At 32.0% G+C, this 25,230-nt stretch overlaps 1 protein-coding gene across 4 annotated transcripts in view; it reads left to right on the plus strand.

Annotated features, from left to right (window-relative positions):
• The window catches only part of LOC125068833 (inositol-trisphosphate 3-kinase B), a 156,385-nt gene that overhangs the window by 76,968 nt on the left and 54,187 nt on the right, over positions 1-25,230 (plus strand). The window contains exon 2 of one of the 4 annotated variants that reach the window (XM_047678163.1): positions 15,503-16,090. The exons of the other annotated variants lie outside the window; for them this stretch is intronic. Within the exon in view, the coding sequence (XP_047534119.1) occupies positions 15,656-16,090 (435 nt within the window). The 5' untranslated portion in view covers positions 15,503-15,655. The remainder of the gene's footprint in view (positions 1-15,502; positions 16,091-25,230) is intronic. 4 annotated transcript variants of the gene reach the window in all.

Here is a 25,230-nt window from a genome sequence, read left to right on the forward strand (position 1 = left end):
AGTAGTAATATTTAGTATTGTTGTGTTCTTGTTGGAAGGGTGAATTAGTCAGTATAGGTACAGCCACAAGCCTTGGTTACCAAGGTTGGTGGCACATTGGCGATGTGATCTTACGGCGTCAATGTCTATAATACTTACCCTACCCATAGTATAAAAAGGTGTACATTATACAGTACCGTGAAATTCCATGAGTCGTTTAATAACACACAGCTGTTTGCAGATACTTAATAATTGTGCAACTAACTTGAATTTATTGAAAAATGTCGATTAATTACAAATTACAACAACAACAGATCATTATCGAAATTACAGTTTTTTATAGACAATAAATTACAGTTAAACAGTCAAGTACCACATGTTTGTTTAATCGAAGGTATTAACTGTTGAGATTCGGTAAAAACACTCGACGTAGAACTCGATCGTGATGCGTCAGAAAGTGATTTATCAAAGTAAAATTAAACTCCTTGTTACAGAATACTTCTGTATGGATAATTATATACAGTTAATAGTAACAATTAAATGTACAATAAATTCAATTATTAATGATTTTTTATTTATCTTTAAGAAAGCATACAAAAAATTATACCACCGTTAAACTGTTACGTTAATTGTGTAAACCAATAGTATTGTGTTGTATTATTGTCTCGTTGCTCTCGTGGCTAGCTTAAAAGGTTCTATAGATAGGTAAAGACTTATTGGGGTGTCTGTTTGTGAATTCTGAGCCTGGAACTCTGGAAATTGACACTGTTACCATCTGTCCAGCGCCAAATAAACCTAATATCGTGCTCTATTGATTTAAATAAGAGGTATAGGATAAAGGCTTTGCGTTAATTTATATTTTCAAATTAAAAAAAAGGATTAATGACGTAACATTTGTTTGCATATAATTACACGAACTCTCAAATGTAAACTACATATTTCGTTCATTGCGCGTAATTTAATGAAAGACCAGATAACCAATTATGGTTTTTATCTTAATAATGTGTTTAATTTAATATCTTTACAAGTAAATAAAAATTCGGACTGCTTTAAAGTAATCAAGTTTTGTCATTGTCATTCCATAATTATGCTCTTAATTCGAAAGTTAAAAAGTTAAATTTTTTAAGATACGTTCGTTAAATTTTGATGTAATTATTACATTCGGTACCAAATATAATTATGTGTTTAATTAGAATTTTTTTAATTAAAATAATAATCTTGAAATTTCAAAGAAACAAAAATTAAAGAAAACATTTTATAGTCAGATACTAAGCAAATTTAAATTTCCCGTACGATGTTGTTTGGCAAAAGAAGCCGGTTCAATATAGCCGAATCGAAACGCAATCCAGTTTTTTAGTTTGTCCTTTTACATCGGAAATTACGCAAAATCAATAAATACAAAGAGTATCAGATAAAAATGTATTTATAAATTTAATTACATGTAATATTAAAATGAACAACAATTCTAGTCTATTTTGTAGGACGATTGGAATGGATGACTTATAACTTCTTTCAATTTTCTGGTTATTGAAATTCATTTAAACGGAGAGAAATATATTCGATAATATGTCTCATATATATCGATATATCGATAATATGTCTAATAAAATTATAGAGTTTCTTTCATTGTTGCTGATTATGTGTTTACGGTGAAAACCAGATGAAACGATGGGATAAATGTCGAACATATTCCTTATCATGCTTGGCAAAAGGGTTCCCGGCAACGATGGGCCTCGAAGCATTGCCCAGGGCCGGATTAAATATGTCAGATGCATATCTCGGGGCCACTTTATATATGTATGACTAAGAAATATCATCATCCTATTCAAGTAGGAGAAATAATTGTCTTTTACATTTCCCCAATTTTAGCCGAGTCAATGCTTCTAAGCAGTTGCCTCAATTACCTAATGGATAATTTGATGATGATGATCAGGGTGTGACTTGTTTTATCAAAAGAAAACTTATAATTTGGCAGTTTTATTTTTGGTTTTAGATTCATCATATTAACTGAACTTACCTCACACAGTCTATTTATAATTTCTTAGTTCGTCGATTTTAAATGTATAACGATTACTCATTAGCAGCCTGTAAATTTTCCCACTGCTGGGCTAAAGGCCTCCTCTCCCTTTGAGGAGAAGGTTTGGAGCATATTCCACCACGCTGCTCCAATGCGGGTTGGCAGAATACACATGTGGCAGAATTTCGTTGAAATTAGACACATGCAGGTTTCCTCACGATGTTTTCCTTCACCGCCGAGCACGAGATGAATTATAAACACAAATTAAGCACATGAAAATTCAGTGGTGCCTGCCTGGGTTTGAACCCGAAATCACCGGTTTAGATGCACGTGTTCTAACCACTGGGCCATCTCGTCTCTTTACGATTACTCAGGTTGTTCATATTAATTAGAAGAATCATATTATTTACTTTGATAGAAACCCTGAATAAAACAAAAGACAAATATTGTCTTAACACGAGAATTGAAAGAAAACTTATAACACCTTGTCATCATTCCTTGCAATTCATCCTTCCTTGAGCAATTCGTTAACAATAAAATTCTTCAAATATTTGTAGCTTTGGCCATTAATAAAAATAATCAGCCGCTTGACAATTTATTGCAATTTGATAACTGCGCGCTGGAATGGTAAGTCTGTATCAAAAATAATACCAATGGCGACTATATAAAAAGCCTGTAAATACTCTAGAGATCCCGTTATTACGGTGTTATCTTTGTCTAAATATATTTAGACTTTAATGACCTACTTTCTATCTTTATTTATAACTATCCTTATCTATTCAACATTATTACTATTTTATTATTGAACAAGTTTAAACATGGAATCACGTTCAATCATACATTTAGTAAAAGGATATTTGTGTAATTATAGAAATGGAACGGATAATGCTATTAGCGTAGACGAATTTATTTGTCAGTTGGAATTAGTTATAAACAAAATGTGTTTCTTTTTTAAGTATAGTTTATATATCAGATTTATGTCTTTATGATATACATAGACAATTTAAGAAATACAGTTAGAAATTATATCGATATAATAAATCTTGGGACGATAGTTGCACATAAAAATTCGGTGGGTCTCATTTTAAAGAGCTCCATCCAGAAAAATAAAGAGGATTCTTAATTGCAATTCAATAAATTGTTACGATTTAATTAATTATAGAGAGCGGAAAAAGTTACTGGCCGGTTAAAGAGTGGTAATACGGCTGTATAAGAAAAAAAAAAAATTAAAAACGAAAACAAAATTAAAGTAAATTGTTGTCCGACAAACTTCAATTTAACTGAAGTAATGTGTACTACTTGACATTAAAAATTTCTTTACAAAAAGGTTTCATAATTTTGGCGCCAAATGTAGATGAGCGACTTGCAGTTTACAATGAAATGAAATAAAAAACAAAACTTGTCATAGGTTTTCCTGTCATATTCCTAAAAAATATTTTGAATAAACGCGTAGTTTTGTTGGAGACCCACTGGTTGTGTATAAGTTTAGAAGCCCTTTGGTGACATGTGTATCAAGATTCGATTAAGAGCCTGGGCAAATTAATGCATCTTTCATATGCTTAATTTGTGTGTAAAATTAATGTCATGCTCGGCGGTGCGGGATGTATCGTATGAAATCCAGCCAAATGTACATTCACCAATCCGCATTGGTAAAGCTTTGTCGAATGAGTACCAAATCGACTCCCAAAGAAAAAATTTTTGCCTAAGAGAATAACTTTTGCGACTATTTGCAACATTTTAAATATAGAACGTCTTCTTTTATATTATTAAATCTATACCTGACGGTTGAATGAAAATAGAATAGTTTTGTAATTTATAATTGATATTAGAAAATGTTCCAATTTTAAACCGATTTCTCAATGATACAAATCATTAAGTTGGTAATTAAAATTAGTTTATGCATAACTCATCATTATTAAAGGTGATAAGAAATAGTTATTTCGTTGCTAATAGCCCAGTGCCCCTCAGCATTGTGTCAGGTCCATTTGCCTACTTCCAATCTATTTTAGATTTAAAAAAAAAAATGAGCTGTCATTTATCTTAAGATATAACTTATTGATGAGCAATAACAATGAAGTAACATTGACAAAAATTGCCATTGGTAAGCCATGACGCAGTATGTTTACTAAATAATGATTTTCTAACAGCACAAATTTCTTATCCAATCGCAATAGGGACAATATTTTGTATCATATCTGATTAATAGTACCTCGGTCACAGTTGACAGACGGTAAACATTGATAAATTGTTATACTGATAGATTTATACTATTCGCTATAGTGATATACTGCGTCTGTTGTTCGTTTTAACATTAGGCTCGCTGTGGTCATTTGTCATAAACGATATGGTTGTGTTGTAACTTTGTTGATGGTTGATACATTGCTGTTACTGTTTTGTAGCTTTAATAAATCTCAGGTGATATGTATGATTGTGCTGCCATTATAATTAATTTTAATTGTTTTTCTGTCGGTAGTTGACGTAAATGGTTCATCATTAATTTAAATAAAGCGGTGTGATTGTTTAAAAATACTTGTATTTTATTTTGTCTTATTGGATTTGACTGGTTCGCTTATTTAATGAATTTCTTGTACGACTGTAGACAAGGTGGTCCCGGTTTCGTATTCTAGATTGGGACTTGAAGTTATCGAATGTATCTGCCAAGAAAATCTCAGACTGTGTTTTTAATATATGAAATATAACAAACTAACAAATAACGCCTTATAAATCCAAGTGATATCTATGTTTAATTTATAACCCAACGTTTTATTTAAATGTAAACGCACTGCTAAGTACTTATTCCACTTAGTGTTATGGCACCAAGAGAACAGACCCGCAGGCAACAGTTGCCGATAAGTGAAGTACTTAACATTTCCCCCTGTCCACTTACGTCTGTATTTGCGCACTATACATACTTACGTATTTACATTATTTTATTATAGTAATTGCTAGTAATACCAATCATTATTTATCTTAAATTTTGCAATCAGTAACAATAAATGCTGTTGGTATATGTAAAAAAAAATATCAGAAAAATTTGAAAAATTTAAAACGCTCAATATAGAATATAAAATTTACAGTTTAATTATTTTATGTATAGGATATTTTGTTTTCGAATTCAGGTAAAAGGACTAATCCGATTGGTATATATATTCATATTATGGTCGTATACGGGGATAGGTTTATCAATACGACGTCTATATGATATATATTTTTGAAGACAAATATATATTTTCGAGAGCTTATTATGTTAATAATCGGAGAGAAATTTTTCCACTTACATTGCACCAATATTCCCCCTGAAAATTTTATACCAGATTAGCGTAAAAATACAACAGATTAAACGATTTTTTTGTAAGATTATTAAAGGTAAGTAAGTATCTAGAGAATAGTTGTGTGCAACGCGTTTACTCAGATATTTTATATGTGATAAGTGCATTGTTTAATACCAGATAGACCAATTGATCATCAAAGTTCAGAAAGGTCCTGACACGTTGGCCATAAAAGTCTGCTAAATTTAAACAACTGGGATAAAGACAAGTGAACGTTGACATTATATAATCATATTGACTACACTTACTCGGTCACTTACTAAACTTCTTTCACCATAAGTGAGAGATCGCTTTAAGTGATAAGACTGCCTGTTCGCATAATTTTCTGTTACTCTAATGTCATCTGTTCTATATATGTCGTTCAATAAACGATTAAATTAATGATGAGGACCTCATTATTTAAAAAAAAAATCGTTTAGTCTCGTCTTTGCGTCCGGAGTCGGATCGGGAAGTCAGTTAATGATATGCAGACTATGCATTGGAGCTACTTGCAAAAAGGTTTACATACTTAAGCCCTAATGCGAGTAATAGTAATTGCTCGTTAACATTAATTGTTGATAAAACCGATGTGAGAATAAAATAAAAAATCGTTCAATGATGTTACACAACGGTACCACCATATAGTTTGTCTCGATTATACTTGGTGGCACCAACATACCCTTTAATTTGTGTCTTGCACAAAGCCCTGCCAGTAGGATGTTCCATCATCATATATTCTACCGCTAAACTGTAATACTCAGTATTGTTGTGTTCCAGTTTATAGGTTGAGTGAGCCAGTACAGCTACAGGCTCAAGGGAAATAGCATCTTAGTTTCGCGACGCATTGGTGTTATGAGTAATGATTTAATAAATATTAATATCTTACAGTACCCATGTCTATGGACACATGGCACTTACCATCAGGTGGCCTGTTTACCAGTCCTACGTATATGACATAAAAGAAGCGCTACTAAATTTAACGTTATTATTATTTGAATAAGATATTTATTCGTTTACATTGATAATTTACGTATAATTAAATCAAATCTTGAATATTGCGGTTTTAAATCCGGGCAAATACCACGTGCATACCATTTGCATGTGATTAATTTGAATAATTAAGGCGTCGAAGGAAATCGTCGTTTAAAACTTGTATCGTATCAAATTGTGCCACATGTACATTCACCAAATCGGATTCGAACAGTGGCGGAATAAGCTCGGGCTTCCTTAGCCGAGCAGTAAAACTCTCCGTTTTATCGTATTATGTTGTATTTAGATTAAAAACTGATGAAAATTTTAAAATCAATGAAATACGAAGTTAAAGGTAATAAATAACATTTAAATAAATTAAATATTATTTTTGTATTTGCACATTTTGTAAATAAAAGATCAATTCCATATCAGCTTACTATGATGAGTATAATTACGATCTACAACTAAGAATAAACGAATACCTACTAGTTAGAGTCTCTGTAGGTATACCTAATAGAGTTCATCAGCTCACCGAGGGAAGTTTTTATATAAATATGATATTGATATAGACTTGTGTGATCTTGGGGCGGGGCGCTGTACTCTTTCTTTTCATCCACAGAACACGATACTCGCTAGAAAATCGAAGCGTTTCCAAGTATTAGTTGCCTTAGCATTAAATAAAACATATAGCTACTCGCACGATGCCTGGTATTTCCTGCAATCAAGTTTTTGCGCTGTAAAATATTTCAGGTTCTTTATAGTTGTAAGACAATTAATTGCGAATGCATCGTATTGACTGATGGTGGTTTAAAGTCTTAATACTTTTTTTTTACGTGTCTTAAGTAATGGACTATTATACCTAAATTAGAAGTAAATGACTGGACTATTACTGACATTTACATATTTAAAAGGTACTTTGACATATTTAAATGTGACAATCGTGATTGCATGTAATGTGTATTTATCGACTGTGATTCCTCTTCTATTTTATATTCTCATTTTTGTTATAAGTATTTGATCAATACTTAATTATTAATAGAATAATTTACCTCAATTTACATAAAGACAGATAATAGCATAAGTCAACGTTACAGCTGTCATGTGTAAGGTTCTTTATGATGCAACGATAAATAAACTTCTGACAACTTCTATAGGTACACTATAAAGAACTTTTTATTTCAACGCACACAAGTAAGTAAGGGGAGGAGTTACTTTCAGTGGGTGTGTATTTAGGTGGGGTTGTAGGTATGTACTGCCCATTAGATAGAGTTTAGTCACGACCACGATAACAAGATCGATATGAAGTTGAAATGTACTGAAGTTTTTAGGTTAGACTTATTCATGTATTTAGGCTAAGCCTATGTAATACCTTTAAATAAATCATGACTTAACTAAGTTATAGTTATCGCATAATTTATTAAAAGTATTACGTATGATAATAAACACGTTTACGGTGTAATTTATTTCTTAGAAGTTAACCAATATACAATATTGAAATAAATAAATAATTCTCAAAATATTTTTTTTTTTATTGGAAAATGTATCAGCTATTTCCTACCTGAATATGTCTTGTATAATTATTAGGTACATAAGTCTTTTATTTTAGGTACTAAGTATGTTAGTCTAGTAGTATATGTTACCAATCACCGTAATTTTTTAGGTAATATCGTTTGGTTCATGGAGTTATGTTTTAATTACCTATACCTTAAAATGACATAAATATAGGTATAATTCGGTATAGGTATATAATCCTAAATAAAAACCAAAAATCTGAAGACAACAATTCTTCGTCGAGTTATTTCTTGGGCTTTCGATTCAGTTCCCAGAAAAACTCCTGACCAATGATCTTTTGATTTTGTCATCCAATTAATGTTTTGCAGTTAAGTGCACAAGAAACGCTGCTATTAAATATAATATGAGTCAATTAAATGTGTATATATATATGAAAAAAAATATATCCCAACTTCACAGTGGAATATTACTCACAGGCGTCCCGTGTCGAGGCCAGACCAAACATAAACATGACGTACCCCACATGTTTTAATTGCCTATGTCTGAATAAAATCTAAACACACAAGACAATAGTAAAAGTTCAAACACGTGTACGACTTTACCCAAAAAAATAACCCAGCTATTCCATAGAAAAGTCTTAACAGTCATAATTTTAAATATAAAAGAAGGATTTCATGAAATTAAGTTAATATGCTCGTATTTTATCTTTATTCGGCCACTTAGAAGGAATATGTAGAAATATATCTGGGTAGGTACCTAAATATATAAGGGATATACCAAACAATAATACTCAGTATTGATGTATTCTGGTTGGAATGGTGAGTAAGCCGATGTAAATGGGATATAACATTTTAGCTCCCAAAGTTACAATGGATGCAAGGCATGGAAGCGATGTTAATATTGTTTACGGCGCATATAACTACGTCTGTCTACAGATGTATACTTTGTATTAAGTATACTGCGATTTTCCTATTCTTCACGATCCGCATTGTGCCTTAAGAAAAGAAAACTTTTTTTTCTTATATTATATAATTATATTTAAAATTAGTTTCTATGTCAAAATTTTTGAATGTAGGCCTACTTATCGTCGAGGTAAGACCTAACGTGCGGTGCTCAGGGTTTTTGCACATAGTTTAAGAGGGCATGAGCGCATTTCCCGTTTAAAATAGTGGTGTTTTTGATAAAAGCACGTTGAAAGAAATAAACAAATAATTATTCCAGTATCGAATTCGATTACATATTACATTTATGAAATCAATATTACAGCGAAACCGTTGACATTACCGTAATGAATATTTAATCTCTTCTTATATCGGCCATTCAAGCGGAAACATCAGTTAACATCAAGATATGCTAATTCCGATCTTATCTCAAAACATTGCAGTCTAAATTGGCATAAATCTGACGTATCGAATATATTTAAATATTTAGATTTACTGACTTGAACAGTTGATGCATAATGACATCCACATAATAATTTACATAAACCCTTTCCCATGACAAAATTGTAAGTAACATTTTACGTGCGCAAGCACAATATTCAAATTGTTGAATTGTTCATTCTTGTGCAATTGAAATCTATTCAAGATAAGCCTGAGCACATTCAATAACAAGCAAGTTTTGAATAAGATTTGAATCTATACATAATATCTATAATACACTGAAACGAGGTCATTTCTATCTCTATGTAAGATATTTTTTGATGTGTTAAATCTTTCCCTTGCTTTCCTGTAATGTGTGGGAGTGATTTTGCGAAAAGGGACGGAACTGTGTAACAGGAAGTTAGCGAAGCACACGCCATCTGATCTGACCAATGAACGCGCGCGGTATCTAAGTTAGCAGTCAGACAGTAGGTACCAAATCATTTTCTCAGAGGGTATAATGTTGCTAATTACTAAGGTGAGATGTCAGATTTTATCATGATATCAGAACATGATACAGGCTAATGAGCCTTACAGTAATAGCTGTAGTCGCAGTTTTTATTATAGATATTAAAATGTTTCTAAAAAAGATATGTTAATTCTTTCCCCTATAGAACTGGATTTACGATATCAAATGATTCCACGATTGAACGTGTATAAAGTTGATATATTGAAGTTTGATCAACGCGTAAACTACGAGTTAATGTCAAAATGATTTTATTATATAACTAGTTTTTGTCCGCGTGTATGGCTATCGCGTGCTAGGTATTAAAATAAACATTTCGACTCATATAGGTAATGACCCGTCAAGATGATTTTGGAGAATAGCTGTGTAAGATACAACGCGAAGCGACGACGACGGTGCGTCACCATTGTTGTGCGGCACGGTATACCACCCAGCGTACGATCCTTGCTCTGCGTGGAACGCTGACAGGCACATAGTGGTCCACATAGTTGGACGAGACCTTTGCTTACGAGCAATCGTGTCGGTAATGCTCCGCAAGGAATTGGGCGTAGCGTAGGCATGGACCAGAAGGAGACGACGGAGCGGAAACGATCAAAGTTCGATACCGCTCGGCGAAGACGCTGATGGCTTCGTCTTGGCCCTCTCATAGTCCCGGGCGTCACACACAAACCATAACATCAAATATTTTATATTTGATAATGATTTCATTGGATTGTTGTGTTGTGATTTGATTTTACGTCATTTCACTAAAATGGATCGTCGTACCCTACATCATTTTGAAGTTTCTGTTCATCAAAGCGTAAATTTATTTAAGACCTTTATGTAAATATAAATAAATATATAACGTCGTTCCAAATGCAAAAATGTCACCTTATGAACAAAAGAACAATTCATTGACACTAAATATCAAAACAAAAATATCTTATGACCACTATTTTATAGCACTCAGGTTTTTTATACGAATAAAATTAAGTATCTGAAATGTCAAACGTCAAATAAAGAGTAGATTTAAATACAAAGTCGATTCCGTAAAATCGAATGTATGATAATAAGGATGTATCAATTTTATCATGACTCGACTCATCGACTTTCATGTTGGGAATATCCGATTTTGCAATCGACTTTTATTATCGATTATCACCCTAGATGTTTTAAAGTGAGTTTGTTTATTTATTTTTTGTTACGCTTTGATGTTTTAACTACTCAATCGATCATATAGGTACATTCGGTATATCCACCAAACACCAGTCGCGAACGGAAACTAGTAAAATATTAATGAAAAAACTTATTACTTATTAATATAATATATCTTAAAGACTAGGTATAAAAATAGTTTCCTTGAATATTGTTCTAGGATATACTCGTATTTTGATGTTTTTCGTTTATCTAAAATAATGTGTATATGTTACTGTAAAAGCTCGAACTACGGTAAATCTTAAGATTTTCCAGTAAAACCTAAGATTTACCGACATGAATTGGTAAATGTAAGTATTTATTATAAAGGGACGACGTTTTCGGACTTTTACCATTCCAAGCTAACCTAACCTAACATGTAAATCTTAGATTTACCAAGTGAATGATGGTAAAAGTTCGAATCCCAAAGTTTTATGGACATTTACCATTCATAATCGGTAAATCTTAGATTTTACTGGAAAATCTTAAGATTTACCGTTGTTCGAGCTTTTACAGTAGCATATAGAATAATATAACTTATACATCTATACACCTGTATAATGTTGTGGAGGGCTTAGGCGTTTTAATTAATGCTTCAAAGCCCAATTTGTTATTCTTTTACATTTGCCATAAATTCCTTTTTGAACATGTCTACGAATCTGATTTGATACTACCGTACTGAGGAACTTTGCGTACTAGGGAGAGCAAGGATGGTACATCTTAAGAAAGAATCATTGCCATAATATGAGACAAAAAGTTATTTATTTTTCAATAACTCAAGACAAGAGTGTGAATGCAATATTATAGCCAAGTGTTTTTTTACTTGCATGCTAGTTATATCATTTGTCAATACACTGTAACATATCGATCTTGATTTGTTTATAATTTTTAATTGATCATCTAGACAGGAGGTTTTATATAAATGTACAGAAGGTACAGTGGATAAGAGTGGACACACACACAGGTGCAGTTTCTATTTCCTCAATTTCTCAGTTCGATGGTACACCAATCCGTGACGAATAGGAGAGTCAAGTTCAGAACTCCGAGTAAACTAGTCCTCTTGTCACCTTGTTCCATCAATACCATTCAACCTTAGATTATTTATATATCTCCATAGAATGTCGCATTACACTAGATATAAAACAAACCAACTCTCAATTCAATTCTTAGTTTCAGTTGTGACAGGGCACAGATTATTTCACCAATGTCACGTTGGATGGAGAAGACCAAACCAACTTTATTATACTGGTGTGCGTGACAGCTGCGCTCGTCAAACGTCATACTACTTTACTAGTGTGCGTGTACTTAGTGACCAATTGCTGATTACTATGTTTTCCGACGTGTCTCAACTTTGACAGTCTATTTAGATATATAAATAATCAAAATATTGAACTAGAGCTCATTGACGATCTCAATGTCCTCTATCTATGAGTAAGAACGACGCGTTCAAACTTTACAACACAATACGAAAATCGATCTGTCATTTGATAATAACAGATGAAGGCTAATGTCATATTTTAGGTACAGCTATTATAATAATTTAAAATCAACTGTATACCGTTTTTGAAAGTAATATATTAAATGCGATAGATAGTTCAATGACCTGAATCAAATAGACCATTTAAAATTTCAAGTTGCGAATCCCTATCATGACGTCATTGGACAAGATTAACGAGATAGTCATATTATAAATAGTCAACCCACTATCTAACCAATTTGCAGCAATATCTCAGAAAATCCTTAGTTATTTAATTATAGACTTCCTTAACGTATCATTATTTTTTTACCCAAAGCTATTCCAAGCACATCATTATAGCTTTGTCAAACCATTCATCATATCATGCATGAGATTACAGGTTTTAAGACACGCGTTTTACGTAACGTTATATTTAAATTAAATATAAGAGGAAAATCGCGAAATAAATTATGTTACGTACTTGAACATGTAATATAAGGGTGGTTGAGCATAGAGTGTAGTTAGCGATGCTATAATATGTATTCAATTGCTTAAAGCATTGATTCTATTAACCAAAAAAATATTTCTGGTATGATCAAGAATTCCCATCTACATGAAAAAAATTATTCGTCTTCGGCAGGCCAATGTTTATCGACCTAGTTTAATTCAATCAAGAAGGCCGCCCGGAAGGTTCCTGTCAATCTACGGTACTTACCGAAAACTACAGTCGTAAAATGTCAGAAGTTGATATGCGACATTGACCATTATAGCTATAAAATTAAAAGGAAACGAGCATCAAAATAGTGTATCGCCGTGTGTTAAATATGGTACTGAGAACATACTATAATAATAAAATTATTCTATGCTAAAATTTTGTTAGATTTAATATTAGCAAGCGAGTTTTTTGACCCAATTAACGTATTAATTTCTAGATGACGTCTTATAAGTAAATGATATCTAGATTTAGCTGGTTTCTGTCAAATATATTGAAAATTTCTATTAGAAAAACAGGTTAGGTGGTACCCCTTGTCTCCGTCAAAAAAATGACGTTGTAAATAAACTATGACCACCCAAATTTAAATATACTTTGACATTCGTTGGAAAAATAAAACGATTACCTGAGCGTATTTCGTCTATAATTTAATAGCTCACAAAACACAATGGCCCACCCAGAACATATTTGCTTTTCGAATAGAAATCGGTTGATTACAGCTAACAATACGGATAGCCCATTGGTACTACAATTTATATTATCGATATTAGTAATATATCGTAGATCTGTTTGCATACGTAATTTAGAAGAAAAAAAATCATTAAATTAAGGTAACGTTCCTTAACTTCGGACTACTATTTACTTTTGAATTTCGAGAATTATATAGTAATTCTGTTTAGTACATACGTGTTAATAACTCCCCGAATTCACAACTTTGTTTCATTTTAATGTAACAAAACAACCATAAAATCGTGTATTGCTTTTCAATTAGCGTTGTGAACCGAACAGTTTTTTTTATAATGTTTATTTATTTATTAATTTATAGAAGTATGTCATACACGATCAACATTAATAATTTTACTGTGAATTATTGTGTGTTCCTCGTTTATCGCTCTCTGTGTTCGTGAAAATCGTATAAAAATCCGTTCAGTGGTTTAGAAGAATAAAACGGAAATCTATACCTAACGCCTATTCCTAACCTAACCTTGATTTACGTGTTTCATGCGATTTGGTAATAAATCAGCTATATTGTGCACTATTAAGAGTTTATAATTAATATATCTTAATTTATAATACAACACTATAACAATTAACTGTTTATTTTCCCTTTAATTTTACTTCCAAAATTCTGGTAACAGTTTCGTTGACATTCAAAACGCCATTTTTTCGCAAATCCATAGTAAATATCATAGATTAATCAAGCTCTCAACTAATAATATCGCGTCAATTTGTTGTCAAATGTTGTTTATTTGACTTTTTTCCTGTTATAATATAATATATAATATTATAATTATTCACTCTTTACTTTGTATTAAAGAGGGAGCCCTCTTAATATAATGCCGAGAAGGCATTGTCTATCTTTGTATATTTTTTAAAAAAATAAATAAATAATTTAAGCTTTTATGGGTAAGAAGGTTAGTAGAGATAGATGCAAACAGTGGCACCTGATCAAATCCTTTTGAAAAATAAAAAAACCAATTTAGTTTTCAGAGTCAACTGAGTTTTATATTAAACCTGACCTAATGGTAGTATTGTCTGATACATAATACATTATCGTGTATGTTGTCTGCACTAATATAAACTTCTTTAATAATTTATTTTTGCGTTAGATATTTTATTGAAAAAGCCTTCAGCATAGACTCAAAATAGTGATTAATATCAATGAATCTGACAAAGTATTTCGGTATATACGTTCTACTTAAGCATGTCAATAATATATATTATATGGAACAGGAAATTTCAATTATAACACATGAAACCGCATGACGATATTAGTATATCTCATCAGATATTCTACCGCCAAACAGCAGTACTCATTATTGTTGTGTTCCGGTTTGAAGGGTGAGTGAGCCAGTGTAACTACAGGCACAAGGGACATAACATCTTAGTTCCCGAAGTTGGTCGAGCATTGGTGATGTAGGGAATGGTTAATATTTCTTACAGCGCCATTGTCTATGGGCGGTGGTGACCACTTACCATCAGGTGACCTATTTGCTCGTGCGCCTATCGATATCATAAAATATATATATATACATATATAGATATAAAATTAAAATATCGATTAACCTTTCAGTCTTAAAAGGAAAAGAATCGTGATGAACGAGATATAGTTATAAACATACATGTATGTATATAGGTTGAATTAAATTTAATGTTACTATCAAAGCTTGTCAGATTAACATGATATTATAATTAAATAGAAGTTGTCTTCGTACGTTTTTTGCGATTATAAAGGCAGGTGTAGCTCGAGAAGGCTCGCGAAGGCTGTATCGTGTACGTGAACAGAATAAATAAAATAATCGCACACCAAATATGAATAATGATCACGTAAATGTTGTCGTAATTTTGTATAAAAAAGGACATAAATGATGTTCTTTACATGTATTCATTAGTCTGTAATAAAATCGAAAATTATAATGATTTAGTTGAAGTAAAGCACTAGCGTAATGTTATGTCGGTTTAATAACAATATTCTTAACAAACAGATTCGTCTAACCGCTCTTTATCGTCGCATCCGGTGATTTAAATGTGAAATTATCGATTTTGTAAGATGTGACACATCAAGTTCCTAATAAAAAATAACAGTGTGACAAAACCAAGTGTGCGTCTAGTGAAGTGTTATTGCGGAAGTGTAACCAATGCGGGCGACAAAAATGACATCGTCACATTGCCGGAGCGTGACCCCGCCATTGTCACGGGCGAGTTCGAGCGATCTAGTGCCGTGTCTGTCGCCGGATCTATCACGCCGAGCTCTATCCCCCGACTTATCATCCCTTAACTTCTCACGCCACCGACCTCTATCCCCCGACCTCTTGGATCGGACTTTATCCCCAGATTTCCCGCGTCGCTCCCGATCGCCCGCTCGGCCAAGATCTTTAATGGAATCGTTGTTAGTTGCTAAAATGGAAGCGCTCAGTACGGGGAAGTTAGTTCGTACCGACTCGTTGGATAGTTGTAGCAGTTTTGGGTCGATGTCGTCCTTGCCTAGTGATGTGTGTAGATGCGACGACTGTTTACTTGGAATTGTGGACTTCTACCTGCCCAGTCCGGATGCCAACAAGACGTTCAAAAAGGTAAGTACGATTAGTTTTACTCTGAAAATCACATATCATTTTCGGGTTATTGTTACATATTTAATAATGAATTACATGACTCCAGAAACACTTAATAATCCATTTAGGACAGTAAATTTTTATATTAAGATACAATAAAGCAAAAAATGCCTGAAGCGCTTAATTTAATTTTTGGTTTAAATGAAAGAGGTACCGATAAATGGTCACGTAAAGATAATGGATTGATTGACAGTAATTTTGATTTGAGATCCGTCTCGCCTATAATCTGGCTTTAATTGACAATTAATATACTCGTATTGAATTTAGCGAGGTCGTTATCCAATATCTTATAAGTGATCTTAAACGAAAATAAGTATTGCGAATTAATAAGTTAACTTTATTTCTTGGACGTCACGCTATGAATATGACTACTTAAACTTATTAGTAACATAGACGATATGAATATGACAAATTTACGAAGTATTTAGGAATAATTGATTACCCCTAAAATTATTTATAGATATAGTCGTATGTGAAAATTAAAAAGTAGAAATAAATGGGTATACAATACTTATTATATAACTTATTTATTAATATTCTTAAATATTGAATAATTATTATTAATAAATGGCTAAGTACTACTTACTATGGTGTCGTACGTTATTTATTCATGATTTCTCTTAAAGTTTCGATGAATTTGATGTTTTCTGTTTTAATCCCAAAGGACGCGTCGAAGAATCGAAATATTCGTAACAATAATATCTTGGACATAATATTGTGATAAAGAAGAAATAAACTATCTTTTATATCCTGTGTAAATAATTAAATTTAGACTTCAAATTAATAATCAAGTAAGTCAATAAATAAAATAAATTGAATATTCATTGTTGTTAATTACTTGTCGTGGAACATGAAGCGTCTGTACAAATACAAGTTATCAGATTATGTCTAGTAATATGACAAGTGAAATTTAGAGCGTCAGGTGCTAATCACTTAGACGTAGAATTCGATATGTACTTATTTAAAAATAAAATTAATCATTTTCACATACTTGGTTATATATTGTAACGTGGAGAGCGCGCTTTCGTTCGTTTAGTTATTTGGATTCTAAGTAAGATTTACAAGTTTGTATATAACAATGCTTCTAAATTTAATCTTTGAATTGAACAAATGAATTGTAATGAAATTGAATTACTTAATTCCACAGTGTTAATATTAGTCATGTTTAATTCTGTTACTCCGTGGATTCACGGATTTCAATACAAGGGCTCAAAAAATACGTACATAATAGTAACTAGGTATATGGTGATGAATATAAATATAGATACCTATGTAATGTACCAAATGAAAAAAACTCATTCAATAAATGTCATTGTTGAAATATTAGTAAACATTATATAAACAAAAAAAAAAGAGAAGAAAATACAAAAGGCGGTCTTCAGTATCACTAATATTTGTTTGATTGGAATTTTGATACTATAAAAACTGTTCGTAGTTTTTATATAGTGTGATTATAATGTGTAAAATTCTGATATTGATTTTTTCTCGTCTAGTAGCGACATCTAGTTGCCTATAGCTTACTTACCGTATGAAGCTTTACAAAACGAGTTGTAATTCAAACCATCTTATCGATCTGATTCTGATACAACATCATAGATGGCGCTACTATAAACTATAAAAAGAATGGAAGTACTAATTTGAACGACAATTCATTCCGTTGAAAAAGATTTATATATATTTTTTTTTTTCGAGAATGACTTTGTATTTAGTAATCATATTTTTGATAAAAATATAATTATTGAGTACTTTGGTTTTGCCGAGTACATATCTAGCATGAGTTGTGAATGATTATAATTTCCTAAGAGTAATGTAAAATTCATTGGAGCGTCCTGTTTTGCGTCACGTACGTCAGCAGTAGACAAACCTAAAAGGCATACCTACTACGACATCCCAAAATTGAATAAAAATTTTCCAGAACTTTAAAATCTATTTTTTGTATACGAAATGTACCTACTTCAATTCTAATTACTAATATTTGTAAGGACTGTTTTATATTCGTCATAAAACGATTTTGGTAGTTAATAATTAAAGGTAGAGTTGCCAACTTTCCTGTTTCGCAGGAGATGTACTGGTTGTGATAGTGTCCCTGGGATGTTTTAAGCAGCGACCTGGATTTTTATATTACCTTATCAGGGTAAGATCATGTATTTTAAAATTCGCACGCCACTTTTGCAATCCTTACGTCACGGGTGACCTAATAGCCTGCTACTTCGCACTGTACGATCTCAAATGTTATTATTATTACTCGAGTTTCATTTAACCTATTTTAACTCCAAATTAATTTAACTATGCTACTCTCTACCTGCTACTCAAATACAGTGTCCTGTTTTAGAATTGAATGTTTCTTGTTTTTGAACTTGTTATCATAGTGTTTCAAATTTGGTGTTGGCAAACCAAATTTAAAGTAGACATTATTACAGCCATTAAATATTTCACTAATGGTCAAAATCTCTCTTTGGCAGGAGAATTTTTAGAACTTCTTCCACAATGTCTATCCTAATAACTTATGGTTGACAGACAATAGAGACTAGTTTAGATTTTGTCAGAGCTGGACCAAGGTAGCCTACAAATATCCGTATTCTTATTACTAAGAAATTACGTTAAACTACGTGTTTTTAAATTTTAAGGGTTCTTTTGGTTCAGGAGCTATCTTGAAAAATCTAGTTTCGTTATATAAGTCTTAAATTTAAAATTAAATGTCAAAAAAAAAACCTTGAAATTATTTGACAATTTTGGAGATTTTTTGAAGACGGAAAGCGAGATTGCCCTATTCAAAAATTCTCGTTTCCCATGCTGGTCATTGGCTTGGCACACGTAACAGAATTACACCCTAAATAGGTATATTACGTGTCATCATGAAGTAGATAATAAAAATTTACTGGTACTATTATAGTTTGATATTACCCGATTTGCAGTTAACATTTATATTAGCATTATGGACATTATGCCTATCAGGCGAAATAATTGGGCCACTATTGGCTTAAAAAATATTTATATCTTTTCTTTTAAATTTTATGACATTGGTTGGCGAACTTGGAAATGGGCTACTTGATAGTAAATGGCCACCATTGCCCTTTTTTAATCATTCCTTCCATCACCAGTGTGCCACCAGCCACCAACCTTGGGCAATAAAATCGACCAATGATCATCAAAATGTCTTGTAACAGATGTAGCAAATCTATTTTATTCTATAGAGGTACCCTTCTGTTAAACTCTTTAATTGTCTAATAAAATGACTTTAAACGTCGCCCGTTTATTTAATTTAAATAGACGAACCAACGTTACACACAAAGTGGGAAGTCAAACCCATTTATTGTTAATTCAATGACCGCACTACGATTCAGTTGCAATTAAAATTTATAATGATGTACAACTATACGGAACAGTTGTTTGACGTATTTCTACCGTATTTGACTATATAGCATATAACTAGGTGCAAACAATATTAAAATCTATTATTATTAAGTTTAGGGTTGTAAATCAGTTGTCGCCGTATGAAAATTGTGACAGTGGTCCTGGTGACGTCACCGGACGCGTTTTGAATATCCAGCCGCGCGTGCGTCACATCTACGTCATTGCTTTCTCTTTACTTCCAACAGGTGTTAGGAGTCAATGGACTGACGAATTTAACATTTAGTAGGTACAAATCATGAGTTAATAAAATTCGTAAAATAGAAGTATATTCTACGATTTATTTTGAATTAGTTTACTCGGTGTTAGAGCTAGTGCAAGACCGACTGAGTAGGTACCACAATATCAGCACATATCACACAACAACAACATACAACATTGACAGCCAGTAAATTTCCCACTGCTGGGCTAAGGCCTCTTCTCCCTTTGAGGAGAAGGTTTGGAGCATATTCCACCATGCAATGCGGGTTGGTGGATACATATCATACACTTACCAGATATTCTATCGCAAAACAGCAATACTTAAGTATTCTTGTGTTCAGGTTTGAAGGTTGAGTAAGCCAGTGTAACTACAGGCACAAGGGTAAAGGATATAACATCTTAGTGGTAAATTGGCGATGAATGGATGGTTAATATTGTTTACTGCGCCAATGTTGATGGCCAATGGTGATCACCATCCATCAGGTAGCCCCTATTCCCAACCTCATACCGATAATCATACAAAATATACATATTGCTATGAGAAGTTATTAGTATACAATAAATAATGAGTTTATATTCTACCGCCAAATAACGGTACTCTGTTTTGTTGTGTTCCGGTTAGAAGTGTGAGTGAGCCAGTGTAATCACAAGCAATAGAGACATAGCATCTTAGCTTCCAAGGTTAGTGGCGCATAGGTGATGTAAGGAATGGATAATATTTCTTACAGCGCCTTTGTCTATGGGCGGTGGTGACTACTTCCCATCAGGTGGCCCATATCTGCCCATGATCGCCAACCAAGGCCATAACAAAAAGATATACAAAAAAAAATAGTCCGATATCCATAGTTGTTTTACTTGCAATAAACCACCTTACTAAGGCAAAGATTTTTTCCATCTTTTGTACAATAATAGCATTAAATTTTATACAGTTATTATATTATACAAATTATCGTTTAAGCGCGTAGCCGATTATGATTATCATACATGTATTGCAGATTGTAAACAATTACAAAATTAGACAAAAAAACAACCTGTTCAGTTTCTTTCGCCGGTTCTTCTCACGTTATGATATTGTTTTATTTTACTTTAAACTATCGATAGTAGTTTTTACTTTAACTTTGAATGGTAATATTAAATGTAATTTCCTTTCAATGTAAGCTTAATGTGTATTTAGGTTTATTGAGCCAACTACCGAGTGCCATCTCGTAATTATCCCTAAACAAACCACAGTTTATACTTTATCTCCAGTCATTGTTTTTCGGCTATTCATGTAACGTGTCATTGATGTACCGCAAATTAATAACGCAATAATATGCCTGGAAGAGCGTTACAGTCATATGCGTAAGAGATTGTGACATTCCACAAGAACGGAGATAGTATCGTTGGTTTTAAGAAGTCCTCCGTGCTCGAGTAGTGTTTACACCGGTTTTCATGGGTACGCCACTCCGAGGTCCCGGGTTCGATTCCCGGCCGAGTCTATGTAGAAAAAGTTCATGAGTTTTCTATGTTGTCTTGGGTCTGGGTGTTTGTGGTGTCGTCGTTACTTCTAATTGGGATCAGAGTAGGTAATGTATGTGATGTTGTTCAATTTCACCAGGACCACATATCGATTAGAACTGGAGATGTTTATGAGAGAAAGGCATTCTCGAGTGGAAAGAAAATACGTGTGAGCTTACGCAAGGTTCGCTACATAAATAAATTTGTAATTGGAACAAAGCGGCTTTCAGTAGAGTAAGCCGAAATCGTCACGAAGGAAAAAGCGTCACGCTCCTCCCAGGCGACCTTTCCCTCTCTTTCAGTCTCTTTCTATTTTATGCGGTTTTATATAATATTATTTAAGCTTATATTATGTTACTCTTTGTTTTTAATTATAATTATTGTTATTGTATGTTAATGTAATTTAATACATTATCTATGGCGAAAGCAACATCAGTCCAACTGGGTGTCTTATAGCACATCCCTTTTTTAATTGAATCTATACAAAATCGTATTCGATAAATGCCAAATTCGGCCCATCACTACATAACCATTATAACAATACTATTTATAACTGTACCAATGTTGAACTTTAAGTTTATTATATAGTGAATAGTTTAAAAGTTATATTTGACCACAGAAACCGCAAAGGTTTTTCCCTCGCACTGTTTAGATCTTGCAATTAAAATGAAATGTCATTTTTTCCTGTCGAAATAATGATGATAACATAACAAAAAATATTTACCTTTCGTGTGGCAAACGATGCTGAAATATAAAGGTTTTCAATCTTACGACATACGAGGAACTCATGAGTGTTTTATCGCGTGATTTTTTAGTAAATAATAATAATATTTAATCGATTTTTAATACCCTATATATGGCAATCTTTGACGTGAAGTGCTTATATTTACATTGCCTATACAGCGTGTTAACTAATGAAAATAAAATCTTTATATAAATACTCGTATAAGTTAAGTATAAACAATTTAATATATTTTTAAAAATGTAACAATAATTCCTTTAAGGAATGCTACATTATTGTTATGCATATTTTTAAAAATGGAATTCCGCTCAATTCTAGCCTATGGACATTCTCGTAACTGACGCGGAAATGGGCACAAAAAAAAGAAAAAACGAAAAACATCCAGCGCAATTCGCACTTATAAAATGTTATAGTATTTAAATACAAACGACATCGCTGGTGAATCCTTCAAGAGTAGCATAACACATTGTATTTGTTGTTAACTAGCTGAAACTGCGGCTTTACATGCACGAAATTAAAAAAATATTTCCTTTACACACTATGTTCCCCGAGACTCAAACTATATCCGTACAAATTTTCATCTAAATTGTTTGAGATATTTAAGCGTGAAGAAACAGACAGACAGATTTTCGCATTTATAATATTAGTATAGATTTTATTTGTGTACAGATTAATAATTTTGAATCAAGGCTAATTTTAAGATCACACGCGGATTCTATTCTTTTGGCAGGTTTTCAAATTGCTGCGTCTTCTCAACGATGTACAATTTATGTAATAATGTAATTTTATTGTATCTACTTCATGTTTTCCTTATTGTATTGTTTCTTGGAGGACATATAAGCCTGGGACGATATCATTATAATTTATAGGAAAATTGTAGGCGACTTTGCTTCCGTTTTAGAAGTTGATTGTTAGGTGTTGGGCATACAAATGTAGCCGATGTCTTTTCCCAAAGTTCAAGATTGCTGCATCCCAAAATTTCTTAAAATTCAATTCAGTGGTTTGGCCGTAAAAGAGCAACTGTCTGTCAGACAGACAGAGTTACTTTCGCATCGAATATTAGTATCAGTAGATATTATTTATTGGTATTAATTTTTTAAGGAATTTTTAACATAATGACGAATAAATTGTATGAATATGTAACAATTAACAAGTTAGTAATTATATTTTCGATACATAATTGCTCATGCAGGTTAAATAGTATTTACAGTTAAGTATTTCACAATTTCACGCTAACAGAGCAAAGATCGACATAAAAAAAAACAATTTGGTAAGATAACGATCGCCCTTTAATGTATACAACAATTTATATTTACGCAATTTAATATACGTTTTCACATACTATTCGAATATGTTGAGGCAAAGGTGATACAATCAGATGTACCGTTCGCTCGTCTTGTCTTATAAATAAATAAAAAAAAAAACAATTAAGATTCCAAAGAAATAATTCGCCGTTCAAACGTGTCAACGTCTGCTGACAGATAAATTGTTATCGTAAAAGATACGAGACGTGGAATGAAAACCGGAAAACTATAAAGGCTGAATTAATATCTAAAATTGGACGCATCACCAAAAAAAAAAATGGTGACGAAATGCCAATAAAATTAAAACTTGAAAGGAAACCCAATGTCGATCAATTAAGGTAATAATCGTTAACTGAATTACTTGTTATTTCAATTGATGGCAGTGTATTTAATACTGTTAAATTTTGACACTTCAATTGCACTCTTTATCACGTCTCAAATATCGATACTTTTTACAGAATTAATTGTCTTTTTTATCTCACTGTCCATTAAGATTTTTTATTAATGGTAGAAATATGTTTTAATAATAGATTTTTTAGTTTTTTTTTTTAATAAAGGTAATTGATAATTCGGTCATATTGGGCAATAGTGCTCCGATAAATTGATCGATATCAAAACTGGCAATATTAAAGGCCAAGGTTGGTATGTCAAATGATGGTCAAATTAGAAATCCGTTTTCTGTGAAAGCATTTTCCTACCAAGGTATGGCGTGTGGTTAAGAGATTTTTATACGATATTAAAATCAAGACCCACTGACAGATAGGTGAAGTACTATAATAAATATAACATTGATTTTATTCTATTTAATTATTTCGATTTATAATAACGATTTGCTTTTATAACATCGAATAAACAAATACCGAGGTAACTTTTTAATTATTTTACATCCAAAATGTTTATCGAATTAATTACTTTTATGTAAACGTTCAACAATAATATAGTGAAACATATTTTAAAATTAATTTAAATTAAAAAAAAGTATGGTGGCGTTGAAGGCAATGTCCATATCTAGAAGATTTTTTAACGACGTGTTTTAACGATTTAGTGTAAAATCGTACACAAGTTATTACGTCCACGTGAACTTTTAAATTGGTTTATGAAATCTCGTAATATTTTTATATAAGTTATTATTATTCTGCGATTTTAAATTTTAACAATAGAAATGGTCTTTCAGAAAATTTGGAGATTTTTTTATGTACAAATATGTATATTACGTAAAATTTAGGCAGACGGGCATTGGACCACCTGTTGGTGAGTGGTCACCAGTGCCCATAGACATTGGAGCTCTAAGAAAACCATTACTTACATCGCCAATGCGCCACCAACCTTGGGAACTAAGATGTAATATCTCTTGTGCCTGTAGCTACACTAGCTTATTTAATATTTAATTTTTTAATTGAAAATGTTTCTAGAACCATATAATTAATATCGATATTAATTGCTCTACACTAATAAATCTACTATTTAGTTTAACGTAAATAATATAAAATAATATCTACCAATCAATAACAACTTAATTATTTCTATTATAAAATAGTATCCTTACAATTTATCGTAATGTAGTTTTCCATATAATAATTAAATGTTAAAAAAATAAGGTGCCTTCATCTCTACAAATCAGAAACTGTTTAATTACATTTATAAAACCCTCATATACCTATTTGTGTGCGTCATTAGGCATAAAAAATATAAGTTTCGTAATATTAAATATTATTTACGACTGGTGTGTGGTTAAAAAAAATGCTATGTATTGAACGGAATTTCCCAATCACACTTAATTACGTTGCCTTCGAAATCTGTAGAAGATTTTTTATCACAATTATAGAAAAAGCCGAAATAATGATTGATTTGGAACAATTGCAAATAAAAAAAAAACTTATAACTTAGAATATTATATAATAAGTATATATAATTATAAGTCTATTATATGTTATGTATGTACCTCG

The sequence above is a fragment of the Vanessa atalanta genome, chromosome 14 (assembly GCF_905147765.1).
Source record: "Vanessa atalanta chromosome 14, ilVanAtal1.2, whole genome shotgun sequence".
NCBI classification, from domain to species: domain Eukaryota; kingdom Metazoa; phylum Arthropoda; class Insecta; order Lepidoptera; family Nymphalidae; genus Vanessa; species Vanessa atalanta.